Genomic DNA, 20,989 nt, shown 5'->3' with positions numbered 1-20,989 from the left:
TTCTTGGCAAATTATAAAAAAATTGTGAATTCAAGCCGCGCTTAATAGAGCAAATAAATGCTCTTAGAAAAAAAATACAAAAAGAGTGTGTAAAATGATGTATCTAGTAAGATACATTGCCAAGAAAAGGGTAACATTCAAAGCATAGACCTAGTATTACATAGATGAGCTATACGCGTGCCTCCGTGAGGGACAAAACATACGCAAAGCGACAATATTAAAAACACGTTTTGACATTCCTGACAACATACCAAAAACAATCTACGTAATTCGGTCGGGTTATTTGTTGCCCACCATAAACCATACTAAATTTTTGGTGGGGAACAAACAAAAAGTGAGACTGCGACAAGGACAAGCAGCAAACAATAATACCGCTTTCTCTGCTACTCCTACTGAAATTTCCATAGGTGCATCTCGTTCGGTAGTTTGGGGCCTCCCCCGTGTCATCTCTATATTATTGTACCTCTATGATTCAAAGATTGTAATTTGTAATGGATCAAGCTCCATCCACAACAACACAAGAAATAAAATAAATATTCAATACACGGTGTAACATGAGGAAACCGAATAATTTTAACCACGCATATCTGAGGTCAAAAGAAGTAAAAAATGTAATATGAGTTTAGGTCAATTTCGCCAAAAAAAAAATTTTATTTTGTTTTCTTTTTTCAATTTTTTGAATGTATTTGTACATAAAAAATAAATTTTATTGGTAAACTTGTCACTTAAAATTGATTTTTACATTTTTTTTCGGTGAACCTACTTTTTGCAAAGTGTTACTTGTCACTTTTTGACATCTATCAATAAGGATATTTAGACTACGTCCCATAGCAGCAACATCACCATCAAAAAAACCCTTTACACTATTAATACAGTCATTATATGTTTTGAGACAAACAAATTAATATAGTTTTCAAACCTGTGTGACGTGATACGTCTAGGTGTACTGTTTAAAATGCACCACTCTCCCCCCCCCCTCCACCTGACGCTCGACCCCCCCCCACCTTGAAATGTGTCCCCGTTGGTAGTTTTTTGGCATTCTCACGAAAACTATAATAGATATCAAAAAAGTGTCAAGGACAGAATTAATCCTCATTAAATTTAGAACAAAAATGGTCTTATGTGTTTTATTATAAGTTGGACGGTATTCAAGCTATAAGTACTTGTATAACCTTAAAATAACAAAATAACCATACTAGTATGACGAAATGCAGAATATCTTCAAAACGGCTAGACCGATTTTAATAAAATATACCAAAAAAGTCACCGCAGTGAAGCCAGCTATCAAACAAAAGAAACTACATCAAAATCGGTTCATCCGTTTCGGCGTTACGAAGTCACAGGTAAACACAGAAATACAATTTTTTTTCAACTGCACCCAATAATTTTGTAAACCGAATAATTTTGATCAATTATTTTAATGAGATCATGTCCCTTGAAGTTTTAGCTTTACGAAAAGTTAAAAAACATGGAAAACGGCCCAGTATTTTTCAAATTATCGGCATTTTCCCGATTTGTGAGTGGTTTCGTGTTATCACGCGCACGAGTTGCCCTTGACCCCTATAGAACGGGGGGTAAGGGAGGGGTTGTTATCAGTCACTTATCAGAAGTTGACCGGTACACATATCCGCATATTTTCCCGTAAAGAAGACCTGTGAAAAATGGAAACCACTGAAGCTGAAGTCCGCCAAGTCGTCCAGCTCAGCTCCTGCAAGAGGGGCGTAGCCAACGTTCAGTAGCCGCCACGCTGAATTTAAGTCAATCTTCAGTTTGCAGAGTTTACCAGAGGTTCCAACGGACTGGATCCTTTACTTCAAGACCAAGAAGCGGCCGCAAAAAGTGTACATCAGAGAGGGACGACCGCTTCATTGTCACAACATCTCTCCGAGATCGACACCTGACAAGCGTTGCCATCCAGCAGCGTCTGCGTGAGATACGAGGAGTGGCTGCCAGTGAGTGGACAATAAGAAGAAGACTTAAGAAAGCGAACTTGACACCCAGGAGGCCTGCAACGGGGCCCAGATTGCTGGCGCGACACCGTACAGCCCGAAGAGAGTTTGCAGAAAATCATATGGACTGGACCATTGAGCAATGGACCCCAGTTCTCTTCTCGGACGTGTGCAGAATATGCTTGAATGGATGTGACCGAAGAGGAAGAGTCTACAGAAGGCCAGAAGAACGGTTCGCCCAATGTTGCTACTCCGAAAGGGTCGCCTATGGCGGTGGATCCGTGATGTTCTGGGACGAACTTCCTACGACGCGCGAACAGAGCTAGTTTTCGTGCCTGGCGGGGGCCGTGGCGCGACTTTTGGAGAAGCAACATTGGGCGAACCGTTCTTCTGGCCTTCTGTAGACTCTTCCTCTTCGGTCACATCCATTCAAGCATATTCTGCACACGTCCGAGAAGAGAACTGCGGTCCATTGCTCAATGGTCCAGTCCATATGATTTTCTGCAAACTCTCTTCGGGCTGTACGGTGTCGCGCCAGCAATCTGGGCCCCGTTGCAGGCCTCCTGGGTGTCAAGTTCGCTTTCTCAAGTCTTCTTCTTATTGTCCACTCAGCCACTGCAGCCACTCCTCGTATCTCACGCAGACGCTGCTGGATGGCAACGCTTGTCAGGTGTCGATCTCGGAGAGATGTTGTGACAATGAAGCGGTCGTCCCTCTCTGATGTACACTTTTTGCGGCCGCTTCTTGGTCTTGAAGTAAAGGATCCAGTCCGTTGGAACCTCTGGTAAACTCTGCAAACTGTAGATTGACTTAAATTCAGCGTGGCGGCTACTGAACGTTGGCTACGCCCCTCTTGCAGGAGCTGAGCTGGACGACTTGGCGGACTTCAGCTTCAGTGGTTTCCATTTTTCACAGGTCTTCTTTACGGGAAAATATGCGGATATGTGTACCGGTCAACTTCTGATAAGTGACTGATAACAACCCCTCCCTTACCCCCCGTTTTATAGGGGTCAAGGGCAACTCGTGCGCGTGATAACACGAAACCACTCACAAATCGGGAAAATGCCGATAATTTGAAAAATACTGGGCCGTTTTCCATGTTTTTAATTTTTCGTAAAGCTAAAACTTCAAGGGACATGATCTCATTAAAATAATTGATCAAAATTAATCGGTTTACAAAATTATTGGGTGCAGTTAAAAAAAAATTGTATTTCTGTGTTTACCTGTGACTTCGTAACGCCGAAACGGATGAACCGATTTTGATGTAGTTTCTTTTGTTTGATAGCTGGCTTCACTGCGGTGACTTTTTTGGTATATTTTATTAAAATCGGTCTAGCCGTTTTGAAGATATTCTGCATTTCGTCATACTAGTATGGTTATTTTGTTATTTTAAGGTTATACAAGTACTTATAGCTTGAATACCGTCCAACTTATAATAAAACACATAAGACCATTTTTGTTCTAAATTTAATGAGGATTAATTCTGTCCTTGACACTTTTTTGATATCTATTATAGTTTTCGTGAGAATGCCAAAAAACTACCAACGGGGACACATTTCAAGGTGGGGGGGGGTCGAGCGTCAGGTGGAGGGGGGGGGGAGAGTGGTGAATTTTAAACAGTACACCTAGATGTATCACGTCACACAGGTTTGAAAACTATATTAATTTGTTTCATTTTCCCATACATTGATTACATAGAATGACTCAATTATATGTAACAATAAAAACTTGTTTTATTTTTAATTAATAATATCTCTGAAACTAGGCAAATTTCAAAAAAGTTTATAGGACTATTTTTCTTTAAATATGATCAGGAATACGCTGTTAAAATTATTAGGTTTACTCATGTTACACCGTGTATAATTATACGTATGTGAATATACCTTTTCTTCTCCCATTCTAGCTGGCATTGCCTCTCCATCTCTTTCCTTGCGGCCTCACGTTTTTCCTATAAAATAAATACATCAGTAAAACAATTTTGCAACCAAATTCCTTTAATAATATCTTATTTCAGTTGGTAACAAGTATAATCACATAAGAAATGATAGTACTACCGTACAGAAAGGACACTTCCTACAAACCCGAAGTTTGACAGCGTTTCAGGGTCGAATCATGCTATCTCTTTCTAATATATATCACTATCCCTTTCGGCTATTTAGGGTTGTCAAAATTCAAGTGATTATCTTATCTGTGGTCGTGCACGCAAAAGGAAGTCAAGTGGTGCCAACCTTAATAATTGCTCGGAGCAATGCTGAGCCGAACGGAGCCGAGTTCGACCGAAGTCAGGAGTGTCTCCCCACTGGTATAATTTTATGTTTAGAAGTTGTAAATAAGTTATTAGGTGTAAGGTATTAGCAGAGAGTATATAGGAATTATATATGTCTCTGATATTAGCTAGTAAGTTAAATATTGTGTGCCCTAACAGAGTGTCATGAATTGGCCAACTTAACTGTAATATCTTATTATGTAATTCATGTTCATGACTATGCAATAAATGAAATATTTATTTACTTTTTATTGCACGAAAGAAAATTTAGCCAAGTGCGAGTCGGACTCGCGCACGAAGGGATCCGTACCTTTACGCAAAAAACCACAATAAAATCACGTTTGTTGTATGGGAGCCCCATTTAAATCTTTATTTCATTCTGTTTTCAGTAATTGTTGTTATAGCGGCAAGAGAAATACATCATCTGTGAAAATTTCAACTGTCTAGCTATCACGGTTCATGAGATACAGCCTGGTGACAGACAGACAGAGGGACGGACAGTGGAGTCTTAGTAATAGGGTCCCTTTGGGTACGGAACCCTAAAAACTAAAAAGCGTGAAATATAAACTAGAGATGCAACGGATAGTTGTTTAGCCGAAATCAAGCGATGTTACTATCCGGTATCCCGCCGGATAAGCCGGATACCGGATAGTAACCGGATATCCGGTGCATCTCTAATATAAACCCACCTGTTCTTCCTTCTGCTTTCTCATCAGTTCTTCTTGTTCCTTCTTCTGCGCCTCCAATCTTATCTTTTCTTTTTTCTCTGCCTCCTCCCTTTCCTTACGCTCTCGCTCAGCCTGAGAAACCCAGATTAGAAATAATAAATGATATATGACGTTATCTATGACAAGGGACCTTATTGTCGATGGCGCTTACGTCATTATTAACGATGCTCCGATATAAATACAACGCCGCGCGACGCTGTGCGGCATAAGCGCCATTGACAATAAGGTCCCTTTTCATAGATAATGCCCCATATAAATAAATATTTTAGGGATATTCTTACACAAATTGACTTTAATTAAGTCGTAAGCTCAAGAAGGCTTGTGTTGTGGGTACCCAGACAACGATATATATAATATACAAATACTTAAATACATAGAAAACATCCATGACTCAGGAACAAATATCTGTGCTCATCACACAAATAAATGCCCTTACCGGTATCTGAACCCAAGACTATCGGCTTCACAGGCAGGGTCACAAGGTCACTACCCACTAGGCCAGACCGGTCGACAAAATTATAATAATGAAGAAATATCAATATAGAACAAAGATTAAAATAAATGACTTCGTATAAACGACGGGTCTGGCCTAGTGGGTAGTGACCCTGCCTGTGAAGCCGATGGTCTTGGGTCGAATCCCGGTATGGGCTTTTATTTGTGTGATGAACACACATATTTGTTCCTGAGTCATGGGTGTTTTCTATGTATACCGGGTGTGGCCTGTAATGTGAGCAAAAAATAGATTTTTAATAAACTTTAAAGTTTATTTTAAGACGCAATGTATTGCGTTGTTATGTTTAAGGCGTGACAAGCAACGTCAATCACAATGATATGGCGTGGCGATGGCGTCCATTGAAGGTAATATTTATTTTGTATGAAAAATAGGGAGCCTAAATACTTCATAATTTTTAAAAGTTGTTGAACAAAAGTGTCAACGTTTCAGGAGTACAATCTATGTTTTAATTATTTGCTCGTGTTACAGGCCACACCCGGTATAAGTACTATGTATATTGTCGCCTAGCTCCCATAGTACAAGTTTTGCTTAGTATGGGGCTAGGCTGAATTAAAAAAAAAACTGCGAATTAAAAGTTAGATTCAAATGATCGTATTGTACTCACCTCTGCTTCCTGTTAAGCGCGAAAAGAATGAGGTTTGTGTGAAATAATATTACTATCAAATTTGGAATATCACTCGCAGACGTATCTGCTTGTTTAAACTTTGGTTTACCTTTTCTTTTTCTAACTGTTCGCGCCTTCGTTCTAACTCCGCCTGTCCTCGCGCCATGTTCTCCCTGCGACGTTCTTCGTAAGACTGATTACTGGTGATACTGGTCACGGATTGACGTCTGTGAATAAAGTAGGATAATTTTGTTGAATTAAAAAAAAAAACCTAGAAGAACTTTTTTCGATTTTGTGATTGTTGCAAAAATTAGGAGCGAAACTCACATTCCACACGAATTTTGAAATGCTCATAACTCTTATTGATATCCAACAAACTGTATCAATAGTAGATCGTTAACCAAGGGTGGAAAGTAATCCATTTCACCCGAGATATTTTGGCGCTCGAACGAAGAGAGAGCGTCAATAGTTCGAGGGTAAGATGGTTACTTTTACCCGAGTTAAACACTCTACTTTTAAAAAGTCAAACACAAGAAATGGAGGTTGATTATTGGTAATATTATCATTACATTACATTCATTCATTCATTCAGTTTTACTTTTTTTAAGGCGCGTATACATTAAGGCCGTTTCAGATACATCCCAATTTAAGATCGGGTTGTCTATGGTTTTCGATTTTTTTTTCGATCAAAATGTTAACGGCGCCAATTTCAGTAATGCGGAAGCTAATATGAGAGCTTTTAACTGAATATTATGGCATATATGGCTGTTAGCTGTTGCTCGAAGTAATAATTTAAAAAAAAATACTTTCCACCTTAGGGTGGGAAATGAAATGCCAAACCAAAACCAAACCAGCCTATGGAAGGTGAACTTTCCGAAGAGGAGAGATGAAAAATATGTTCAATAGGTAATGTTAATATCCAGAAAGGGAAATGTGGACTACGTTTGTATGAAAAGATGATTACGCGCGGGTCCTCCACTTTCGTTGTAAAATATTTTGATGAGATCGATACGATACGATACGATCATTTATTGATAAAAAAAATTTTTACATGTCATAATATCTTAATACTAGGTACTTAAAATCTATTGCAATGTCCATGATCGTGAAGCAGGAAAAGTGTCCATATTAGAAAACTAACATTTTTTTAACAAAACTTTCATGCAATTAGGGAACAAAACAAATTGTTTTATGAAATATTCTTTGATTCGTATTTTAGGGCGTCAGCCTGAAGACGCGGGTTCGATTCCCGCTTCGGCCACCGGTGGACTTGGTCACTTTTACTTTAGTGGATGATATCTGTATTTAATTATACAAACGTTCCCGTAGACCCGTTTGTGTAATTAAATATGTGTACAGTCAACAACAGAGCTATGAATACAGGCAAAGTGCCAAAAATATGTATACGCGACCTTAATGTACAGGCAATAAAGTACTGTATACATATTTTTGACACTTTGCCTGTATTCATAGCTCTGTTAATGACTGTACAACAACAACAAACAACAACAACAACAACACATACAACAACAACAACACAACATCTCGAATATCTGTTGTGTACAACAGATATTCGGTATTAGGCCGAATTGTAGGCGAATATTTGGCAAAGTGGCCGAATATTATAATATAAATTCGTGGCATCTCTAGTTTATAAAACCGCCCATGTTTCTTACCTGAAGGTAGGTGGGATCAGTTCTGGCGGCAGCTTGGCGGGCACCGGCTCACCCTGCGTAGCTTTTTCACACAGATACATGGCCAGCACGAACTCTTCACAACCTGGGAATAAACAAAAATAATAAATAAACACTAAGTAATCCAAGCTCTAGACAAATAACCGGATCTAAAATATAAACCGTATAGCCAATGTAGTAAAGTTGCTTTTTAAATGGGACCTTCTGTACCTAGCCGGCCATCGCAGCCGCTATTCATAAAGGCTGTTCGAATTTGAACCATATAAACAAGGCGGTAAAGTTGTTAATCCTTCTTACCGAGTCGTCCGTCTGAGTCCAAATCGGCCAACGCCCATATCTGGGCCAGAGCAGCTTGAGGCAGACGAGACTGAAGCATAATGGAGCGCGCACGAGCTCCGGACACCCAGCCGGATTTCTGCAGATCCGTGGCGTTGAAGAGTTGGGTGTACCTAAAATAAACCAAATGAATATGTGTGTTTGTATGGGAGACAGAGGTGAGTTGTGACCATACGTCGGACTCCAGCGGGCATTTTCGTGGCATGTCAGAATGATAGGTAAGGTTCGCAAATCAATTAATTCACTTTCGAGTATTTGTACTTAGTATTTGGTACCTAGTATTTATAATGTAACAAATAAAGCAAATCATTCTATTGATTAGACGACACTCTACCAACAAATATAAGTATGAACAACAGTCATAATGACGCATGTCAGCTATTTATTTGTTTTTTAAGTGGCTACTTCAGTGGGCTATCAGTCATAACTTCAAAGAGTATTTACACATTAAAGATGAATAAATGATAACGGGTAACTAATTTAATTAACTATGTTACAAATACTAGGTACATTATAATACTCGTAAGTTAAGATTTTTTTGTAAACCTTACCTTGCCCTCAAACTGCCCCCTATAGTCCGAGGTTTGGTTGTGACAGAGGAGAGTTGTGATATTGTCGATTTTTTTGAATCTATTAACTAAAAACTAGTTCGCAATAGCGCGCGTTTGTCAGTTCAAGTTGCGAGCTAACAAAAGCACACTGTTGCGAGCTCACTAACAGTTATTAGATTCCAAAAAATCAACAATATCACAACTCTCCTCTGTCACGACTCACCTCGGTCTCCCCTATGTATGTCACTTTATTGCACATAAAAATGTTTACATAAAACGGGCAATAACGAAACAAAAATAAAAATGTTATGTACAAAGGCGAAGTTATCCCTAAAAGGGATCTCTTCCAGCTAACCTACCAATAGGTTAATAGGTTTACCATAATCCATATGCCCGTTGCCAGGGAGGTTTTTGGATTTATTATACTGAGCAACTTTTACTATGGGACCGACCCCGAAATCGCCTCGAAACGAAATACTTACGACACGAAACGAAATCATGACCCGGAACGGCTCCATGGGACTTGTGACCTGAGCCTTGAAGGCTGTACTGTACTGTTACTACGTAAGACCATGACTTCGTCTGTGGTTGTGGGATACCCCATTCCGCGACGGCAGGAGGGCTAATGACGCCGAAAGGCACCATGAAGATATGAGTCGCTTAACTTCAAACTCTGGCAAATCCATCTGTCAGATTATGCGATTTTGGTTTTTAAGAAAAGGTAGGGCAGATATTTGCTGAGAGGGTCGAATGGATTTACCCGAGTTTGAAGTTCGTCACATGTCAGCCTACTAGTGACTCAGACTACATGCTGTACTTATGTGATTATAAGACACATATGAGCGACTTACTTGAGTTTCTGTGGCTGCGGGATGCCCCACTCCGCGACGGCTGGGGGACTCATGATGCCGAGCGGCACCATGAAGATACCAGCCTACTACTGACCCAGACTACATGTTTTTATATGACTTACTTGAGTTTCTGTGGCTGCGGGATGCCCCACTCCGCGATGGCAGGCGGGCTCATGATGCCGAGCGGCACCATGAGGATACCAGCCTACTAGTGACCCAGACTACATGTTTTTATATGACTTACTTGAGTTTCTGTGGCTGCGGGATGCCCCACTCCGCGACGGCAGGCGGGCTCATGACGCCGAGCGGCACGATGAAGATACCAGCCTACTAGTGACCCAGACTACATGTTGTTTTTATATGACTTACTTGAGTTTCTGTGGCTGTGGGATGCCCCACTCCGCGACGGCTGGGGGGCTCATGACGCCAAGAGGCTCCACGGGACTCGTGACGGCCGAGACGTGCGCTGAGCCTGCCAATGACGCTACAGAAAACATGATACATAAATACATTGGATAAAATGCGTAAAAAACTAAAATGCTAAAGTGCGACTTTCAATCCGGAGGTAGCGGGTTCAAACCCCGGCTCGTACCAATGAGTTCTTCGGAACTTATGTACGAAATATCATTTTCATCTCTCCTGTTCGGAAAGTTCACCTTTCATAGGCTGATAACCGGGTGGAAAATTTCATTTCCCACCCTAGGATGGAAAGTATTTTTTTTTAATTTTTACTTCGAGCAACAGCATATTATTCAGTTAAAAGCTCTCATATTAGCTTCCGCATGACTGGAATTGGCGCCGTTTACATTTTGATCGAAAAAAAAATCGAAAACCATAGACAATCCGATCGTAAATTGGGATGTATGAAACGGCCTTAATGTATACGCGCCTTAAAAAAAAGTGAAACTGAATGAATGTAATGTAATGATAATATTACCAATAATCAATCTACATTTCTTTCCTCATAGTCGAAATGAAAAGTAGTGTTTAACTCGGGTAAAAGTAATCATCTCACCCTCGAACTATTGGCGCTCTCTCTTCGTTCGAGCTCCAAAATATCTCGGGTGAAATGGATCACTTTCCACCCTTGGTTAACAATCTACTATTGATATTTGCCAGTCGCTTTTCGGTGAAGGAAAACATCGTGAGGAAACCGGACTAATCCCAATAAGACCTAGTTTCCCCTCTGGGTTGGAAGGTCAGATGGCAGTCGCTTTCGTAAAAACTAATGCTTACGTCAAATCATGGGATTAGTTGTCAAGCGAACCCCAGGCTCTCATGAGATCCAGATCCAGATCAACCTAGCCCCGCAATAAGTTACTTATCAGTTTGCACTATAGGTAATAGTCGACGGTATACATACATACATAGATACAGAAAAAAAAGTAAACAAACATCTCACCTGGCTTAGAAGTCTCTTCAGCCTTAACAGCCGCAATGGGCGTGCTGGTAACAGGCTGGATTGAACCCGCGACCGTGTTCACAGGCTTCGGCGGGCTGCTAACCAACGAGCCCATGGTCGTCCCAGATATCAGAGCCTGGGGCGGGGACGATATCAACGGCTGGGCCATTCCTTGGTTTGGTATTATCGGTTGACCCATAGGTGGATTTGGTATTATCGGCTGACCCATAGGTGGGTTTGGTATTATCGGCTGACCCATAGGTGGGTTTGGTATTATCGGTTGACCCATAGGTGGGTTTGGTATTATCGGTTGACCCATAGGTGGGTTTGGTATTATAGGTTGCGCCAATGGTTGATTTGGTTGCGTTGGTATCATTGGAGCGGCCATGGGCTGACTTGGGATCAGAGGCGCGGCTGGCATGATCGGTTGTGTTGGCATAACTGGTTGCGTAGGCATGACTGGTGCCATAGGTTGCGCCATAGGTTTGACACCGGATATGAGGTCAGGTACAATAGGTCCGGCCGGGCGTGATGGTTGTCCGAAGTCACCCAGTAGCGACTGCGTTGGTTGCTGTGCCCCTACTTGTGGTGGCATACCCCCTTGTGGTGGTATACCCCCGATTAGGGGTTGTTGGGGGACGGAAGGCATGGGGGGTATTGGGGGCTTCGCTGGAGCTGGGAAGGCTTGTTTTGGGGGTCCTGTGGAACAAGGGTTAAATGTTTTATATGCTTGAGACAGACAATCCTTTCAAATCTTGGAAAATTTGTTTACATAGCTCTAAACGTTAAAAAGTTATTTTGGATATATGTCGCCATCAGATATATCGGAGCGGCCAAGGTGCTCACAAATATCTGAACACGCCTCTATTGTCAAGGCGTTAGAGTGCTTGTTCAGATATTGTGAACGCCTTAGCTGCTCCGATATATCTGATGGCGACTGTACCTATTTAGCTAGATCTCAGGGAGTCTACAATTTGTATTTTATCTGTGCAAGGTTTTTATATCCAGTTCAAAACACAATGTAACAATGGTCAGCACTTTTAAAGTAGTAGAGCCACAGAATAAATAATAGTACAAGGTACAGAAGGTTCACTCTCTAACAAAACACGTCTTATTTTTTTCACGACAGATATGACCGCAAGGTGGCGCAAGTGTGAGCAGGCGTCCGTTCCGTAGAGGTGCGCGGCAACTACTACTGTTAGACACCAAAATTGGTGAGGACCGCATGTACTTGTAGCGACGCGATGAAATCGCGGAGTGAGCCACGCCTGGTAGTGTGCGTATCTATAACATTACTGTAGTTCTGGGCGTAGTTGCTCTGGAGATCGGTGCGCACTTTAAAAATGGTTTATTTTTTACTCTATATTAATCGACATTTTGAATATACAATCAGTTTCTGAGATAGTTTTTTTTGTGTAATTGAGTAATTGATTTGAGTCAAACGGTCCTCGCTAGAGATACGGGCGGCCGTTTGCTCTTTGTTTCAGTAAGAGCTGTATTGGTAGTGGATTGCGGTGTCTGTTTGGTGTACTTCTGAGATAGTTGACCTCTTGCAATCAAGTTTGTATAATATAAATGTATACAGCAGGGTCTACTATCTCTGCCGCTGGCTGCATATTTTTTTACGTTAAATTACCCGTAGGACTGAGTGATCCCAGCAAAGATGGCGGCAGGACCTTAGGTACTTCAATACCATGCAGTTTCAAATTGATTATCTGAAAAAAGAAATGCTTCATTACACTTCTCATAAGCCTAAGCCGATTTAGACGGCGTGCGAACTCGTATGCGATTTTAGTTACATTGAGGACTATTCATCATCGTCATCATCATCTCAGCCAGAAGACGTCCACTGCTGAACATAGGCCTCCCCCTTTTTTGGGGGGTGAATGCCATAATCGCCACGCTTGGCAGGCGGGTTGGCGATCGCAGTCGAGTACACCGAATTTGAGGGACGCTGCTGCCCGTCCACCGGTGGTCTTGGACGTGGTTTAAGGACATACCCGGGTCCTGGACGTAGTTTAAGGACATACCCGGGTCCTGGACGTAGTTTAAGGACATACCGGGTCCGGGTGAGGACTATTGGTTACATCCAATCAAATACCGCAATGTAATGAAGCTCCCATGTTTTTTTTTTTATTATGAATGGGCTTACTCATGGCCACAGACTAGCCGAGGCGTAGACGTGGCCTACGATGGAGCGAGCTCGCCCAGAAGGTGCCTGTTCACTCTTGATTTGAAGGTTGCCGGCTTATAAGAACACGGAAATATAGACGCCGGCAAGGAATTCCATTCCTTGGCAGTGCGCATAAGGAAAGTAGAAGCAAAGCGCTTCGTGCGAATTGGTGGAATATCTACCAAGTAAGGATGGAAACCGGCCGTGCGTCTAAAAGTCCGAAGTAGAATGGGGACGGTGGAATAAGCTCGTGTAGCTCTTGGGCACACTCCCCGAAGTGCAACCTGTAGAATACCGACAGGCTGGCGACTTTCCGCCGATGGGCCAAAGACTGAAGCTTAGCCGTTAGCTTCTTGTCGCCAATCATCCTCCTGGCTCTGCGCTCCACTGAGTCCAAAGCGGCGAGTTGGTATTTAGCTGAGCCATCCCACAGGTGACTGCAATACTCCATACACGACCGGACTTGAGCTTTGTAAAGTGTTAGAAGCTGTCCAGGTGCCATGAAGCTCCCATGTGAGTTCTCGCACCGTGTAAATGAGCCTTAAGGCTTTGTTAGTCTATTACTTTGGTAACCTCTAGCTGCTAAAATGACATTGAGTAATAAGGCTCAAATTGGAATACAACTTTGTCAACAATTAGGAATGTTACGCCAAATAGTTTTTCTCTGTCAAAACAAATACTAAGCATTGTATTTTTTTTTGTTAGAGTCAATGTTTTATTTGTTAGCGATAATCTCATTTTACATTCGCATGACATGATAAAAATGTTATAATTACAAAATAAACACAAGTAGGGTAATGCGCCAGTAACTGGCCGCACTAAATTAAAAATGAATTCTATTCACCTATAAACAGAATTCGTATTAGTATAAGGTTTCAATAACTGGCCAGTCTTCAATAACTAGCCAAGTAGCCACCTTATACCAAAATGAATTCTGTTTAGGTGAATGAAATTCATTTTTAGTGTAGGGTGCCCAGTTACTAACAGGTGGCCAATGGGGTTGGCCGGTCAAAGTATTAAGCAGATGGCGCCATCATAGCTTGCCCCGTCAATCCCTAGAATTGTGTCAAATTTTTGTTTTTTTAATGCTTTGGATGCCAGCTCTTTAAGCCAAATCTCATAGAAAAAGGGGCAAGCTATGATGGCGCCATCTATGCAAACCTTTGACAGTTGCCAACCCCATTACTGGCAAATTACCCTAATATTATAATTTTAGTGTTGTATAAATATTTACCTTGCAAGCGATAGAGAATTCTTTGAGGTCCAGTTTCCCGTCGGCGTTGCAGTCAGCCAACGACCATATCTGTCCAAGAACTGGTGGCGGCAGTTGGGACTGAAGAAATATAACAATTTGAATACAAGAGGAAATAAAATTTAATTAAAAACACCTCCAAATCTTCCAACAAAAATAGCTTAGAACCATGTTTAAAGATAGGGCTTTCAATATAAATAAACATTCAATTTGCTTTATTGTTTGGGTGGTACAATGCCGCAGACAGACAAACACACATGTTTAAGTTAACGCGTTGCCTTGTCCTGTATACGTATACCACATAATTTGGACTGTAATTCACAATCTCAAGGTCATTAATTAAGTAGCAAATTTTCGACAAAGACATATGAAGAGTTAACAACCCTTTTTATGTGTTTTCCATGTGAATGTCTGTGACAGTGTATGCTTTTCATTTTCATACATTGATCTGAAAGTTTCATGTTGCGGATATGGGTACATATATCCACAATATCCTTTGGGATCCTATCTCGTCGCATAATAATTGATTGTCATAATGTAATGTTACGCATAAAACTTTTTTCGCATATATTTTCTCCAGCTGAAACAGAAAGTATTTTCGAAAATATTTTGCATAGGTTGTGTAGAATAGGGTAGGTTAGGTTAGGTTTGTGTTATAATTTTTCAGAAATATTAATATTTTCAGTACAATAACAATTATGCGAAATGAGTTTTATGCGTAACATTACATTAGGACAATCAATTATTATGCGAGAGAGACCAGACGGAATGTCACTAATTCCGTGGAAGATGGGTCGGGTGCTGGTGTGGGACGCCACCTGTGTGGACACCCTAGCCCCGTCTCATCTCCACGGCACTACAGCAAAAGCCGGCGCGGCAGCAGAGGCGGCCGAAAAATTAAAAAAGAACAAATATAGGGGTCTCGGCCCGAATATAATTTCGTACCTTTTGGTGTCGAGACCCTTGGCCCGTGGGGTCCGAACGCGTCCAGCCTTTTTAAGGAGCTATCAAAAAGAATAGCTGACGCCACCGGTGACCGTAGATCTGGCAGCTTCCTCGCGCAAAGAATAAGTATTGCGATACAGCGAGGAAATGCTGCCAGCATCTACGGCACCATGCCGCAGGTGGATATTTTGTAATCTTTTATTTTAAGTTTAGTTTTATTTATTTTTAGATATAGTTTAAGTTTTGTAGGTTAGTTATTTAATTATGTTTTTATAAGTATGTATATTAAGTTCGAATGCATTAATAAATAAATATATGATTATGCGACCCAATATGGACCCATATCCTTGTGTAGAAAAGGGATCTCCAAACCGTGACCCGCAACGCGTTCCAATCCAGCTCGCCGACACCCAAAGCGAGTGTCCATTGTCCGGCCCGCGGGAGCCAGGCTCCAGGGGTTCAGCATTCATTGAGAGTGGAACCGTTCCTAACAGCAGCAACTCAGACTGCCTCCCCCGGCACAAAAATCAACAGTGGCCCGCGCTAGTTTCTGAGGCGCAATATGGCCCTGGGGTAAAAAAGTTTGCAGACCCCTGTGTTAGAGGATACTAATATTTTTAGATTCTTTTTTTTTGTCTGTTACCTCCCGTGATTATTTCTCACTTGATGGTCTCATCGGAAGATCAGCGCTGGAAGTCGCCAGCAACATGCTGAGATGGGGCCATTTCGTAACACTACTTTTCACTATGATTTTTCTATGTATGTCTATTGTCTTGTCTGTGTGTTTAAGAATAAAAATCTATTCTATTCTATTCTAATAATAAGGGTCCTATAATGTTACCTGCAACATGAACCGCTTGGCCTGCTCCCCGCTCAGGTTCCCATTAGCCGGGCCGAGGTTCCGGAAGTGCTCTGCAAACTTAGCGTGCTCATGCGGCTGTATCACCCACGGATCTCCCATTTTGCTGCGGCAAACACAATGCAAATTACGAGTTTTATCAATAAATTTGTACAATGTAAACTCTATATTTAGTGACACTCAAGGGACCGGATGTTTTTTGACGCTCTATAATAGAGTGTTTTCGTGATATGGAGAGAAAATAATATGAAAGTAAGGCAACTATAGCCAACAATTGTTGACATTATAGGGAGTGAATTGTTATCTTGAGTGAGGTTATATGGAGTTAACACTGTATTATAATGCATTAAAATAGGTATGTATAAATCTTAGGCTATGTCAAATATTTATGACCAAGTAAATAACATACTCTTGTATCTATTATACAATGTACTACCAATAATAATATATTGTCTTGATAATATTTTGACTGACAAACATTATTGGACACATTTTATTATTATTTGTATGTCTTTGCCATATCTCGGGACCATGGGGTCCCGGACCTTTGGGAGGCGTACGTGGGGGCCGAAGCCAACAGCGTAGAGGCACTTTAATCTAAAAGCAAGGGATACACGTGGCGGATACCATCCCCGAACGCACAATGTGATACATTTAGTCTCAAAATTGTATAAGACAGGTGGTGACTTGCCAACTCATTGAGTGGGCCCCGCAATGGCCGCACGCACAGTGCGACAACAGGGCAACACTTTGGAGTGGCTGTGAGGTTATCGAGAGGTGAGTCTGCGGTATAGGAGATTCCAACCTGGAGCATAGGTCCCGCTCTTGCGACTCCACTCTGGCCGGCCGGTGAAGGCAAGCACAGAGGCGAGGGCCAGATGACAGGGCCCTCTGGAATAGGGGTCCGCGGTGTCGCCACTCACCGTCAGCTCGCCACGAGCTGCCCGCCCCTGCGGGGTTATTATTATTATTATTTTATTATTTGTGAAGCAGGCAGGCAGTTCAAATAACTGATAATGCCTGTATCTAGAGCCATCAACCGAGTTTTCAGTGTTGAGTAGAGTTTGCATTGTGCTTGTCTAGTTTATTCTTAAACTCATTGACACTTTGGGCCGATACTACGTCCTCTGGGAGTTTGTTCCAAGCTTTGACCACTCTGTTGCTAAAGAAGTGTCTATGAGGATTTTTGTAGGACCTGCGGGACATCAGCTTATACTGATGACCTCTCAGACGGTTGTTGTTATTGCGTTCTAGCATCTTATGGAAATCTTTAAGATCATAGTGTTGGGTTAGTATTTTGTATGTCTCGATCAGATCTCCACGCTCTCTGCGCTTCTTCAAGGTTGTGAGCTTTAAGAAGTGTAGTCTTTCTTCATAGGACATGTTTTTGAGTTTCTTCGGTATCTTGGTGAAACTACGTTGAACTTTCTCCAACATCTCAATATCCTTGATAAAATAGGGGCTCCACACTTGAAACGCATACTCCAATATAGGCCTAACATAGGTTTTGTGGATTTGATAACATTTGATTGGATAATGTAAAAATATAATTAAATAACATTAAGGGCCCCCCCACATCTGGCGTCTTTCGAGCGTCGGCGTCTGTCGGCGTCGGTCCAGCGCTATGGAAAATGACGTCGCTGCGCAGTTGCGTCGACGCTGCGTCGACGTTGCGTCGACGTCGGCCATAGAATTGTAGACGCCGACGCTCGAAAGACGCCAGATGTGGGGGGGCCCTAAGAATGAGAAATTGACAATGTAATGTAAAAATTAATAATTTAATGGGTTTGTCCCACTGTTGTACAGTCAACTGTAAAAATATGGGTGCACAAATCATCTCAAAAATATGTCCCATAGCTCTTATGTCAGGGAATTAAGAACTATGGGACATATTATTGAGTAAGTTGACTACACCCATATTTTTACAGTTGACTGTACTATAATAATAAGTTTATTAAATACAAATAAGAACAGAAATTTACAAACTTATAACTAGGTAAATATAAAAATTAAGGGTATTACATGCTATTAGGCCATCTGATAAAGTGAAATTTTCATGTCTCCACAGATAATGTGGCAAAAAACTGGTTTCATACGCTGTAACCAACTGCAAATAATAAGGATTCAAAGACATGTTAACTAAACAGGTGTTAAAAGATTTAGATAAAGTACCTAAAGTACTCTGCTTTCCCTTATTACTTCGGCGGATGATATCGATTTCAAGACGCTTGTATAGTGATTACAGTGGTAATACTCACGTAGTACGTGTTGCCGAGGTTGTAAAGTGTTTCTAACGCCCCTTTTTCCTAATAAACGTAATTTATTGGGATAAATAGCAGGCAGGAAGTCTCCCGAATGTATTGATCGAGATGAAACTGTCAAAATTGACAATCACCACAATCATGTACCGTTCAAAAATGGTGATTGGCGTTACTTAATAAGTTGTGTAATTAAAAAAAATATCCGTTATTGCAAAAGGCAGCGCTTTGTTGAGTTATATTTTGTTATTTTACCGAAAATTGTGAATACGTGTAAGAGAAATACTAAAACTTATTTTTTTAGCACTAGCACACTCATAGGAATCAATAGGAATACAGTAAAATACATAGCAATTTCCGAACGTCCAGGTACGTCCTGGGTGTGTTCAACTACCAAACTTTTTACTTTATTGCATTTTCATAATTTAATCATTTTCAAACCCAAAACCACAAATAATTTTAACCATTATTTTGTATAATAATTTAAGTTAAACTGTAATCAAATAGGAAATGAAAAGTAAAGGTTTTTGTTTTTACTACCTTACCACGATAGTGCCAACATATACCAATAAAGAATATTAGAACGTACCTGTCAAATCAAAGTATTGTCATTTCACAGCTGTGCAGTGTGCAAATCTGCACGTTTCGCTTGTTTGTTTTTCCTAAAAACTCAAAAATGACGAAGGTAGCCGATAATCTCAATCCTCACGTATACGAGAAAGGCTCAGAGCGTCAGATAACGTCCACAGACCACGACGAGGAAGTCGTTGACGAGATAGACGAGCGCGAAATCTTCGACATCATACGAAACATCAACGACCCTGAACATCCGTTGACTCTGGAAGACCTGAGGGTGTTAGAGGAGAGGAATATTACTGTGAATAATAAGGAGAACACTGTGCATGTTAATTTCACGCCCACGATACCGCACTGCAGTATGGCTACACTCATAGGTAAGAATATAACATTTGCTCCTTTACTACTTAAAATACGACGCAAAAGAAATAAATTAAACTTTCGTGAGACATATTTTAAACTGTTTAGACGACAACGGTTTCACTCACTTGAATTTTTAGTCGTTAAGTGAGTGAAATCGTTGTCGTCTGAACAGTGCAAAAGAAAGAGTTGCTCAGTCCCAATTGTCTTTTCAAATTCAATCTCACACGCATTCTAGAGCAATTAAACATTATTATATTTGATATTATTAGACAGATCAAGCTAAATCTGCTTGGTTATTGCTATGACAAAATGTGGCAATGTCATTAATAATTCACTAATGGAGCATTCCATGAAATTGTCTACCGTTGTCCCGTACAAACGCGAAGTTTCTGAAGATTCAAAGGTATAAGAGTTTCCTTTTCTATGACAAATGGTCAAAAATATGCACAGAAAAATAATCGCCTGCTTTAAATGCCGAGAAAAAAGTCGCAACACAGGAAATAAATGCGTTTGTACGGGACAGCCCGTGGAATGCTCCTAATGACAAATTTATATGAAACTATGACATTTATTATGACTCTGCCTCACTTTGTTCTGTTCAAGTTGGAGCCAAATTTGCTGACAGACTAGACATAAATGCTTAACTCTATTTCAGGTCTATCAATCCGAGTCCAGCTTCTCCGAGCACTCCCAAGCCGGTTCAAAGTGACAGTAACCGTCACGGAAGGTACACATGCATCCGAACATGCAGTGAACAAGCAGTTAGCAGACAAGGAGCGCGTCGCTGCTGCGCTGGAGAACAATAATCTGGTGCAGATCATTAATCAGTGTGTATCACCTTTGTCATTATAGATTTGAGATTACAAGTCTACCATTTTTTCCAAAAATGGTTGGCAGAGAATTATTATAGTCAGCCGCAGACTGGTTTAATGGCTTGCCTGCATGAAGATGATTTGTATTATATGTTATAGGTTAAATGTTATACCTATATGAACTGGCAACAGAACAAGCCGGATTTATGAAGGGTTTCTCCACAACAGACCACCTTCAGACCCTATGCCAAATAATTGAGAAACACACAGAGTTCCAAATACCACTTTATATAGGATTTGTCGACTTTAAAAAAGCTTTCGACTCGATTACTCATACATCGATATGGCAGGCACTAGAGAATCAGGACATACCAGAAGTCTACATACATGTCATAAAAAAGATCTATGAAAAAAGTACAGCCAGAGTAAAAACAGACAAATTAGGAAGACAGATACAGATTAACAGAGGGGTAAGACAGGGAGACCCAATGTCACCAAAGCTGTTCATAGCGGTCTTAGAAGAAATATTCAAAAATCTAAACTGGGAAGAAAGAGAAAAAGGCATCAAGATAAACAACAAATATTTATCAAATCTTCGATTCGCAGATGACCTGGTAATATTAGCATACAGTGCAACTGAGCTCAGTATATTACTGCAAGAACTAAATGCACAAAGTCAAAAAGTAGGTCTAGAAATGAATGAAGAAAAAACAAAAGTCATGACCAACTCAAAAAAAGTGACTATACAAATAGAGAATACATCACTGGAATATGTTGACGAGTATATATACCTTGGAAAACAGGTATCATTCACAGACTGCACAAACAAAGAAATAACAAGAAGAATCGGACAGAC

The 20,989-nt window shown here is 40.8% G+C and overlaps 2 protein-coding genes across 4 annotated transcripts in view; one reads left to right on the top strand and one right to left on the bottom strand.

Moving 5' to 3' along the window:
* Positions 1 to 18,500, bottom strand: part of LOC134677384 (intersectin-2) — a 50,792-nt gene extending 32,292 nt beyond the window's left edge. For 2 of the 3 annotated variants that reach the window (XM_063535826.1, XM_063535827.1), the window contains exons 1-11: positions 18,383 to 18,500; positions 16,107 to 16,230; positions 14,303 to 14,401; positions 12,532 to 12,610; positions 10,896 to 11,594; positions 9,863 to 9,977; positions 8,053 to 8,204; positions 7,738 to 7,840; positions 6,171 to 6,288; positions 4,905 to 5,015; positions 3,833 to 3,897 (exon numbers count right to left, since the gene is read on the bottom strand). In XM_063535826.1, the coding sequence (XP_063391896.1) occupies positions 3,833 to 3,897; positions 4,905 to 5,015; positions 6,171 to 6,288; positions 7,738 to 7,840; positions 8,053 to 8,204; positions 9,863 to 9,977; positions 10,896 to 11,594; positions 12,532 to 12,610; positions 14,303 to 14,401; positions 16,107 to 16,226 (1,661 nt within the window). In that variant the 5' untranslated portion in view covers positions 16,227 to 16,230; positions 18,383 to 18,500. Of the gene's footprint in view, positions 1 to 3,832; positions 3,898 to 4,904; positions 5,016 to 6,170; positions 6,289 to 7,737; positions 7,841 to 8,052; positions 8,205 to 9,737; positions 9,798 to 9,862; positions 9,978 to 10,895; positions 11,595 to 12,531; positions 12,611 to 14,302; positions 14,402 to 16,106; positions 16,231 to 18,382 lie in introns of those variants that run through there. The other variant, XM_063535828.1, reaches the window with a different exon arrangement.
* Positions 18,501 to 19,005: 505 nt separating this feature from the next.
* Positions 19,006 to 20,305, top strand: LOC134677459 (MIP18 family protein galla-2). The gene is made up of 2 exons (XM_063535941.1): positions 19,006 to 19,335; positions 19,977 to 20,305. The coding sequence occupies exons 1-2, from the start codon at positions 19,059 to 19,061 to the stop codon at positions 20,171 to 20,173; spliced, it is 474 nt and encodes a 157-aa protein (XP_063392011.1). The 5' UTR covers positions 19,006 to 19,058; the 3' UTR covers positions 20,174 to 20,305.
* Positions 20,306 to 20,989: the final 684 nt, after the last annotated feature.

This window comes from Cydia fagiglandana, chromosome 26, assembly GCF_963556715.1.
Source record: "Cydia fagiglandana chromosome 26, ilCydFagi1.1, whole genome shotgun sequence".
In the NCBI taxonomy this organism is placed as follows: domain Eukaryota; kingdom Metazoa; phylum Arthropoda; class Insecta; order Lepidoptera; family Tortricidae; genus Cydia; species Cydia fagiglandana.
Note: the sequence above shows the minus strand (reverse complement) of the source record. Positions and strands in the feature narration are given on the sequence as shown.

What these genes read in the sequence shown, in the direction of transcription:
- LOC134677459 (XM_063535941.1), top strand. Translation starts at nt 19,059, where the DNA reads ATGACGAAGGTAGCCGATAATCTCAATCCTCACGTATACGAGAAAGGC. An exon ending in CAGTATGGCTACACTCATAG is followed by an intron (nt 19,336 to 19,976) that starts GTAAGAATATAA and finishes ACTCTATTTCAG; the next exon opens with GTCTATCAATCCGAGTCCAG.